The sequence below is a fragment of the Artemia franciscana genome, chromosome 13, assembly GCF_032884065.1.
Source record: "Artemia franciscana chromosome 13, ASM3288406v1, whole genome shotgun sequence".
Taxonomy (NCBI): Eukaryota; Metazoa; Arthropoda; class Branchiopoda; order Anostraca; family Artemiidae; genus Artemia; species Artemia franciscana.
Window position 1 is genome coordinate 30,570,627 of NC_088875.1, and position 10,974 is coordinate 30,581,600.

Sequence of the window (10,974 nt, forward strand, 5' to 3'; positions counted from 1 at the left end):
TTTTGTAGTTATTATTTTCCAGTCTTCTTATTGTCTTTTTCCTTTCTTCCTTCATCAGTTGAGTTAGCTGAGGGTGATAACCTTGCTTGCCCTTCCAGGCTTATTGCCTTTCTTGACAGGCGAATGGTGTTTGTTTTCTTTTTTAATAAATGTATATCTCATATCAAAATAGACCTTAAAGGGTAAGTTGTGGGGGATTTTGGGCTAGCCAGAAGGCACCATGTGCAGACTACTAATACTACCACTACAGTTACAATAATTAATGATGCTAAATGTATTAAGGCAAAACTTTTAGGGAACGTTTAAGAGGAGTTTCAATTAAACAAAAAATTGTATGCATGCTTGTTTTTTAAAGATTATATAAGCAATATCATAGGTAGCACCACTCTATAATTACTGGAAATATCATTGAAACTTGTAAAGGAGCTAATTTGATTCAAATTTAAAAGGTCTAGTGCCTTTTTAAAGAGTAAAAAGAGATTGGAGGGCAAGCAGCCTTTCTCTCAAGCCCATTCATTTTCAAAAGATATCCAGTCAAAATTTTGAGACAACTATTTTGTTCAGCATAGTAGGGTGATCCAGTAACTATGTCTTAGGGATATTGGTCAGGTCAACCCCTCCCTCACAATTATTTAATTGGCCAATTATGCATTGAAACTTAATGTTACTTTAAACTAAATCAAAAGCCATTATGTTTATGGTTGCCAATTAGACATCTCAGCAATATATCAAGAACAACTAGGGGTACTAAGTTGAAAGTTTTGGGGCTACAACTATTACTACTTCTGCTCTTACCATTTAAGTAAACAAAAAGAGTGTTAGTGTATCCAGGGTGCCATTGAGCCTAGATAGAATCTTTTGGGAATGATATTAAGTTTTATTTGGATTAAAAATGTAGAAAAAGTTTCTCCCACATACAAATTTCAACCCAAACTATGGATTCTTATAGAAAAAACTGAAAAGATATAGAATACTATTTTTTCATGAAATGACTATGTCAATTAAAAACTAACAAAAATTAATTCAACAAATCTTTTTCTGCCAAACATGTTCTTCAAAGAAAAGTAGAGCTCTATTTAGCCAAAAATGAGCAGTATTAAAGTCAAATAATTTTCCAAGCATAATGCTACCACAAGTAACTATCAATAAATAAACAAGACTTAAAATAAACAGAAATTACAATAGGTAGCCAAGCCAAAATGAGCAGAGCTTAGCATCAGTAGGGATGATAACCCCCATACCTTCTCAAGACAAGAACATAATTTGCACTTTACTGAAAACCAAATACATTTTAAATGTTTTTACTTTTTTACTTTCATAAATAAAAAATTATGAAAACTTTAAGGAATAAATATCAGTGTATGTCAACTAAACAGACAATGCAGGGTTATTTGTTTTGTTTTTCCTGTAAAGCATAAACTATGTTCTGGTCTTGAGAAGGCATGAGGGTTATCAGCCCTATTCATATTAATTTCATCTTGTTTTGTGTTTGACTTGGCTATTTATTGTATTTTTTTTAGTTTTATTTATTTGTTTATTGTGGCTTGTGGTAGTAGTACACTTGGAAGATACAGTGTAATAAAGATTTTATAGTGATTTAACTTTTAAAATGAGAATTAGCTGTCTGAGTACTGGGTATTTTACCCAAATGGTAGGACTAAAGTCAATTACGAAAAAAAAATAATTGAAGAAAAATGGGTTTAATTTCTTATAAAGCAGTGACAACAAAATAAAAACTACACTTTAGCTAACCAAAAAATTAAAATACTCCAAATATTTTGGCCCCGCGTCCGGGAGCCTTTCTCAATGGAAAAGAAAAACAACAAAAAAGGAGAAAATTACAACAATTTAAGACTATTCTTAAGACATATAAAAATGCCACAACAACTAAACCAACATAAAAAATATAAACAATCAAATATATAAGAAACAAAAACTCACATTTTGAAACAAACACTCCCACAACTGACTGTAATTTTAGAAAAACTGAAGTAATTGTTTATATTGGCACTTTCCTCTTTTCCTCTTTTATTTTTTGGTTAGTTAAAGTATAGTTTTTATTTTGTTGTCACTGCTTTATAAGAAATTAAACCCATTTTTCTTCAATTATTTTTTTTTGTAAATGGAAAAGCAGTGTGGTCTAAGAAATTATTGACTAAAGTCAATATGTACAGGGCACTGGATAAAACTTGGGAATAGTAAAAGTCCAAAAGGAGACACATAAGAACAAAAAGAGAGACATGTTAGGTTGCTATTTCTATGCTCTTTTTCATCAATTTGCATTTTTGACAATTCATCCCCCTCCTTTATATACAAAACAAACATAAAAAGAAGTTACACCTTTAGATTCCTCATTTTATGCTCTTTTTCACAATAATATTTTTTACCCTAACAATTTGCCCCCCCCCCCTCATGGACACATGTATAGTCCAAATAACATCTTTGTGTATTGTTATTTTTACTGATTAATCTGCTGTAAAACAAGGTACTCTGTGTGGACTTGAAGATATCCAGTTTAGCTTAGGTTATTTTGCTGAATATTGAATAAAAAAAACTATGCTATATTAAAGGAATTAGAAATATGACTAATAAGAGGGAAACATGACATTTCTTATCAATGTAAATATGCTAAATTGCCTAGCCTATTCTAGAGTCACAATTTCATTGTTTTTTCCTTTTCTTTTTTTAGTTTTCTATATAGCATAGGGCTAAATGAGACCATCAGGAAGGGGCTACAGGGATGATTTGTCAGGAATGCAAACAAACCATAAAATTAACAAAAATTAACAAACTAAAAAATATCCCTATTTTAGTTAAAGCATGTCTCTCTCTGGAAAGCTGCTATTCTTCAACTTTACCTCAATAACTGAGCTAGGGATAAGGTGAACATGTAGTTGAACCATTTTTTAGGAACATTCCAAGTATAATTATATATTTACTTGTAAATGCCCTCTCCCCTTAATGGTCCAAAATAGAGCCCAAGGAAGATATAAACACTAAAATAATGAAGGGTAAAATCCTAGTTTAGTGACTTCTTGCTATCTCAGAAAGGGGTTAGGTTGGGAAAACAAAACTTTCAGGGATGAGTCTACAGGCTAAAGTATGTCCCACAAAGGTGTTTTGAAGTATCTACCTCTACTCTCTCTCTCTAGAGGGTCCTGACTTTGAAGACCTTTAAAGATGTTAGGCTAGGCTATAAAAGATGTTATGTGTGTTATAAAAGTGAAACCTTGCAAAATAGATCTTCTGCTTGAATGAAGTACAACAAAATTGTTTTCAGCTTCACAAATTTGCTCAATCCCAATTCATGAGGTTTTAAAGATATGCAAATACATTTCCTAAATTTTGAAAAAAACATTGATATGGCTAAGAATTGGAGGTGGGTACTTTAAAATACCTTCCCAGGATATACTTTAGCCTGTAAACCCATCCCCAAAAGTTTCATTTTCCTAATCTAGCCCCTTTCTAAGATAGCAAGAAGTCACTAAACTAGAATTTTACTTAATGAAGTTCTTACATTATAGCATCCAATATCTTTATAACACCTTACCTTAAGTTACCTTAAAATCATACTTGCTAGCAATATGGACAAATCTAGTAAATGCCAGTCAGCAATGATAGTGACTAATCAGACTATTATGGTTCCATCCACTAATTTACACTTTTTGGAATCATTTCAAATAATATTTTGGTAAGGTAATTTAGCTCATTCACCAGGCTAAATCACAGAGACATAAGTTGAAAACTGAGAAAAAAGTGACTCAGTATAGAAGCTAGAAGGTATAACTGCATCAATGGAATGAAAAATACTCTTTAGGGTCTATTTATAGGTCCATAAGCTACATGGTCAGGGGTGCATTTACAAGTGAATTGATTAGTAGCCTAGGCTATACCCTATTCTGAAATAAGCCCTAAAAAATTTTAAAGGGTTTTGAAAAGGAATAAACGGATGTGTTCAACTTGCCTTTATGCTAGTTATGGAATATTGTAGGCTATATACTGACCAGACCTAGTAATTACTTAGCATAGGCTAGCTAACTTCCTTCAGAAGATGCCAACCACTAAAGATTTTCCAGTTCCCATCATCTAGATATTCACCTTGTATCAAACTCGCCTTCAAAAAATTAAGTAAAGAAATATTAGCTATTCCAAAAATTACCTCCAGATTCAATAATATTGTTTAGAAAATCCATGCTGCCCGGTCTGAATTTGAAAATCCGCGTTGTTGTGTGGATTTCTTCTTGAAAACGCGGCTAGACGATCGCATTGCAGCATCCTCTGGGTACAAACTATCTTTTTGTTTCGGTGTTTTTCGACCAATTCTGAAATTTCTGCTAGTTAGAAAAATGACACCTTACGGAAAATAATTTTTACAACAAGCAATTAGAATAATAGGGATTTTATGTTGATAAGATCTATCCCTTTTGCTTATATAAAGTCCATAAAATTTTACACTGGCCGTAAATTAAGCTTAAGTTGTGATAAGAGAACACCATATTGAAGGATTATGCATTTAGTGTGTATTTCAGTATTTCCAGAAGCCCCTTATGCCAATTGGCCTACTTTACGGATATTTTTGAGCTTAAATACCTAAAAACAAATTTAAAACAGGACACTCTTGGTAGTTCAGCGTAAAAGCACTATATTTAAAAATTTTCAGTTGTAACAAAAGAACTAAGATTGTTTCATCTCTCACGGACAAATTTTCTGAAAACTTCAGTAATGTTATATTTTATGTTAATTCTTATGAATGGTACTCTAATTTTACCAATTCCGTGGGAAGAATAATTAACTTAAGTAAATATCTTCCACGAGTGGATTGAGGTACCTTGTTCGGAAGGGCTTGGATACATTTTGACTGATATTACGAAGCACGTTCAATGAAATTACTAACTTGGAAATAAAAGAAACATGAGAATACCTTCAGCTCAATGTTGGCTGGAGCCTAGTGTGTTCTACAAAGGGTGAGATATGTCTAAAAGCTCATCCTCATTTGTAATGTGATTAAGCTAACACTGAAATTTGGTTACATTACGATTATCGCTAACTTTAGGTCTTTTCATAGAAAGTTCTCCCCTTCAATAGTTAGAAAACTGTAATCATTTACTATACCCTAGAGAAAGTAGATTTTTCCGTCATTTGATCTGTCAAAATTTTATTAAGAAGGGATGTGATTAGCTTGAATTATTTTGCCTATAAACAATTTCGAAGAGACTATTTAAAATACACTTATAGTCAATGGACGCACATTTAAAGCTTGAGTTTAATTTTGGAAGCAGGATCTTAAAGTTAGAACGAAGTCGATAAATCATAGATTGCCTCATACTTGAACAAGTCTAATCTAAAACTAGTGCTGTAAAGCAGTATGACTATATTTAATAGGTTAGGCTGTAGGGGTAACTTTTGTTTGAATTTAAATGTCAAATAAATAAAGTTTTCAAATAGTGTATTTTATTTTACCTAAGGCTCCTACCATGCTAGAATGTGGTGTAGAGAGTATTACAGCTCTGCTTTTGTAGGTCGACTGGTTTCGTGCTAAAAGTGGGGTCTTGTCAATAGCAATGTTAGCCATCATCGAAAGTTTATTGAGGCTATCATTCCATCTGGTCTTGGGTTTGGCCCTTAATTTGGACCAGCCACGAGCTTCTTGGTTGAAATTATAGGCTTTTCGAGCTACGTACCATTAACTGATTAATTACTTCGGGCCAGTTAAGGCCTAAAATTTCCAGCATTTTGGTTTAGCTGTGATGCAGTTTCTTTTTCAAAATACAGTTTAACAAAGCTTTCTAACTAGCTGGTCTTAAGTAAATTCCAAGCAAGGTCAAATAAAACTTTGATACTGGCTCTGAATTTTGAACAACTTATGTTATAATTCGTTGCGAATTTAGCTGATTCCTCTGCGTTAGAAAAACCTTTGTGTTAGCTAAATTTCATTGTGAACAAGTTTTAAGCCACATCAAGAGTTAGCAAGCCATTGCGCATACCCACAGTGATTAACTTCAGAAACAAAAACGCTGTTATACATCTTCTATTACAGCGGAAGCTAATATTTTACACGGTAAAGTAATTACTCCTAGGTGAAAGACTTTTGCCATCTTAAAAAGTAGTTCACTTATCGGAAATGAAGCTTTTGTGAATGAATCTGGGGCCTAAAGAAACAGAAAAGATTTGAGTGAAACATTCAGGAGTCAGTTCAGGGCCTAAATTTGCCCTTCTAACTAGCTGGTCTTAGGTAAATTCCAAGCAAGGTCAAATAAAACTTTGATACTGGCTCTGGATTTTGAACAACTTATGTTATAATTCGTTGCGAATTTAGCTGATTCCTCTGCGTTAGAAAAACCTTTGTGTAAGCTAAATTTCATTGTGAACAAGTTTTAAGCAACATCAAGAGTTAGCAAGCCATTGCGCATACCCACAGTGATTAACTTCAGAAACAAAAACGCTGTTATACATCTTCTATTACAGCGGAATGGCTACTGTCAATGGGAATTTTGTGATCAGTGTTACATGTTTTTTACTTAAACTTATCTACTTAATTACTGACATACTTTGTGTGCTTAAGTCTTTTTTGTACTTGAGTACATTCACATAAGAAAAACGTCTGAAAATTAGAACATAATTCAAGATTTTAGGGCTATTCTCTGAAAGACCGAATTTTCTATAAATGCAGAATGGTTGTTTAAAGACATCAAAATTGACGCTGTGTTTTTTTTTATTGTACGAGCGACGAAAAGACTAATGCAACAGATATTTCTTGAAAAAATTTGATTTACCCCCTTAAATAGCTACTTTAAATAGATTGGTGACATAATTTTTAAGGACTGGGCGAGCTTTTTATTTTTAATTATTAAAACGAAAATGTTAAAAAAAAACTTTACCAGGAGAAATTGAAAATGAATATTGAAATCTAAAATGAGCAGACACATATTCATACTATAAGCCAAACTTAAAAAAAAGCCACGTTTCATGGTGTGGATATGAACCCCGAAGCTTGGTAAAGGCTATAGTGCCAAGAGTGCTCAACTGTAAATGATTTACATAAAATTGCGTTTTCTGTTTGTTATACCTTCAAAAAATTAATCACAATGCTGGTCAAGATTTATAAATAAGCGCTACTAAAAATAAGAGCAAGGCTATGACCCATCAAATCTTCTAAAAGGCAAATTTCATTTGTGCTCTACTGAAAATGGCATGTATTTCAAACAATATGTTCCTTATTTATGGAAACATAAACAAAAAAAGAGAAAAAATTAATGCTAATCAAGGCCGCAAGAGAGAAGACCATTACTAAAAAAGTTATTTTTTTATTTATTTTTTAGTACTTTACTAAAAAATACTTTTTATTAATATTTAACTCTTTTTTAGGACAAAAGAGTCCTAACTGTGGCCGCAACTCTAACCACCATGAATCTGCTAAATCATTTCTTCATTTCTTTCCCCCACTCAAAAAAAAGAAGAAGAAAAAAAATCCTTGGGGGGGGGGGGGTAAAAATAAACAAAATAAATATTCAATTTACATTCAATTTAATATTCAATGACATTCAATTTAATAACTATATTATTTCAAAAGGCCATTTTTTTGTCGGAACTTTTTTATTGATTCTAATTCATTCAGAACTACAATAACGTAATGCCTAAATACAACTTTCGTGAATTTTGAAGAGGTCTTCTTAGGTTGTTGAATCAGTATTTGAATTTACAAATCAATAAATATTTCACCAACTAATTCTCTATACAACTGAAGGAAAAGTATTTGAATTTCCATAGGTCTCAACAATTTTTCATACTTTAATGTTATGATAAAAAACGAAAACTAGATAATATACTTTGTTTTCAATAAACCGTAAATGATACACAGGTCTTTAAGAGGGTTGAAGAGAGGGCCAATCAAGCTTTTATAGAGGTTAGTTTCCGTTTGTTTTAGTTTTGACTTGATCATTCATTCAAGTTTTGTTCGTCTTGGGTTTCATTTTGTGAACATTTATTTTCACATATTTCACATATAAAGTTTTTTTGTGAACGTTTATTTTAATGGCTGTTCGTCTGAGTTTCATTTATTCATTCATAAGCAGTTTATGTTCGCTTCAAGCTTAACTTTTTAAATGACGTCATTTCTGCTCCTTCAAAGTCCTATTATCACTCTTTACTTTTGTTCGAAAACTCTTTTTTTTTGAAAAATCAGTTTTCTTTTTCATTTCATTTATATTTGGCTTAATGGACACAGTCTATTGCGTGTTAACAGCAGTAATATCTGTAAGTTTTTTCTGCTTTTCTGCTTAAGACTTAAATTTTGGACCGCAGATTAAGGCACTAGTAAAATTGGAACATTAAGCCAAATTTTTGATTGTCATTGAATACAATCATATTGATTTCAATTCAATTCAATTTATTCAAATAAAACTACAATATAACACCAATAATAATAAAGATCCTGGAAGCGAACTTGTTGAGGACCATAACCACAAAAAATTGAAAATGAAGAAGAGAAAAAAAAAAAAAAAAAAAAAAAAAAAAAAAAAAAAAAAGAGAAAACATGAGTAACTAAAGCAAATTGAATAAGAATTTAGAGAGTTATAATATCAAAATTTTAGTACATTGCTATACAGCGTGCGAAAACTTGTGGATAGCTCGACACTGGAGGGTATTATATTCCATTGAAGTATAGATTTATAAATGGGGGATCGCTGGGCGGAACTAGAGACAAACTTGGGGACAATGAAGGAACGGTTGGATGAACGGAGACAGAGGCCTTCAGAATTATTAATATTAAAATAAGATAATAATTGAGGAGGAAGATTTTTATGGTAAGCGGAGTATGCAAGGTATAGATTTAATTTTTTGATGATTTGTTCAAAAGGGATAATACCAAAATCGGAGTACAAGTCCTGGGTGGGATATAGTCGGGGCAGCCGAAAAACTGCTTTGATGGCACGGTTTTGGGCAGATTTTAATTTATTGGTAACTGAAGGAAAAGTGTTGCCCCAAACAGATCCACAGTATGAGATATATGGGTAAATAAAAGAGTAATAAAGGGTGACAAGGATATCGGGAGGAAGAAAATAATTCGCACGATTAATCATACTTACCTGTCGCAAAATTATGGCTCTGATGTAGGACACGTGTGTTGCAAATGATAGGGAGGAGTCTATGTGAACACCAAGAAACTTGGCAACTTCGACCTGTGGGAGGAGATTGGTAGAATATTTTAGGCCAAGTGCTTGCTGAGGTTCATTTTTTTTGTAAGGGGTTCGAAATAATACAACCTGACTTTTCTTGATGTTAATGGTCATGCAGTTAACTAGACACCACTCCTCTACTCTATTCAGAAGGGTTTGAGTAGAGGCGACAACGGATGGTAAATTAGGACCGGTGATGAAAAAGTTGCTATCGTCAGCGAAAAGTACTGGGTGCACTGATGGACCCAGGTCCGTAACCAAATCATTAATATAAAGGAGAAAAAGTATTGGACCAAGAACAGAGCCTTGTGGGACGCCCCTTCGGACAGGTAGGGGATGTGAAGTCAACCCGCCCAGACTCACACTCTGTACTCTACCAGAGAGATAAGAGCCAAACCATGAGAAAGGAACTCCACGAATCCCTAAGTTGTTGAGTTTACTTAATAGAACACTGTGATCAACCATATCAAAGGCCTTAGAAAAGTCCAGAAATAAGCCCAATACAGTATTTTTAAGGTCAAGTTGGGAACGTATAAACTGTGTGGCGTCTATTAGTGCATGAGCAGTTGAAAATTTGGAACGGAAGCCATATTGATGAGGAGAAATCAACGAATCTGAAGAATGAATCCCAAATAAAAAGGGAGAAAGACGTCGGAATATAATTCTCTCGAGCACTTTAGATATAACTGGGAGAAGTGAGATTGGACGATAATTACTTATCTCAGACGGATCGCCTTTTTTATGAATCGGGATAACAATTGCTGATTTAAATATTTCTGGGAAGACTCCATTGGTCATAGACAGGTTTGCTATGTGCACAATGGGTTCACAAACATAGGAAGATACGGTCCTAAGAAGCTTATTACTTATGCCAAAGAAGTCAGGTGTACTACTATTAGAGAGACAATTGATAACTTGAAGCACCTCTTTACGATCAGTTGGAGAGAAAAACATAGATCCAGGATTCTTGCTAGGTTGAACTGACTGGGAGAAGGAACAGGAGTTAGCATTTGGAATATTAGTGAAATAATTATTAAAAGCATCCGGTACTGAACTTGGGTCAATTAATCTGCCACTGATGTCCTTAAGGTTAAGAGGTACAGATCTTGAACTTCTTTTTTTTGAAAGAATTTCATTTATTGTTGACCAAATTTTTTGCAAGTTCCCTTTGCAATGAGAGATTTTCGAATAATAATAATTTTTTTTTGCTTCCCGGACAAGTTTGGTATATAAATTTTTGTATTTTTTATAATTAGTCAGGTCAATAACGTTACTGGTTTTGCAAGCTAACTTATATAGGTCATTTTTTCGATATGAAGAGATTATCAGGCTATTTGACATCCAGGGGCGTATATGGCTAGTTTTTCGGTTTGATTTACGAACTGGAAAGGTTGAACTGATAAGATCACTCAGTCCTTGTGTAAAACCATTTGTGGCTGAATTAACATCCTGACAATCCAAAACCTTGGACCAGTCAAAGGATTTCAAACGATCCGTGAACCTGTTCATATTCACAGTATTATATATTCTATTATACGTAGGGGTTTTAGTTCTAGAGGGCTGAGTAGTTGGTAGGGAGGGTAGCGAGAGATAGATTGGAAAGTGATCTGACAGGTCAGAAAATATTATTTTGGAGGACAGGTGGTTTCCCAGGGAAGTGGATACAAAAATGTTGTCAATTACAGTAGCTGTAGACCTCACAGGATCAACTCTAGTAGGAAAAAGGATTGTGGGAAGAAGACCACTTGAGGTGAATGTTTCAAAAAAGGTATCACAATCATTATTATTGCTAACATTT

The 10,974-nt window shown here is 33.3% G+C and overlaps 1 protein-coding gene across 1 annotated transcript in view; it reads right to left on the reverse strand.

Annotated features, from left to right (window-relative positions):
* Positions 1-4,246, reverse strand: part of LOC136034790 (very long chain fatty acid elongase 7-like) — a 57,852-nt gene extending 53,606 nt beyond the window's left edge. Inside the window, exon 1 of the mRNA XM_065716202.1 lies at positions 4,160-4,246. Within this exon, the coding sequence (XP_065572274.1) occupies positions 4,160-4,193 (34 nt within the window). The 5' untranslated portion in view covers positions 4,194-4,246. The remainder of the gene's footprint in view (positions 1-4,159) is intronic.
* Between the last annotated feature and the right edge of the window lie 6,728 nt (positions 4,247-10,974).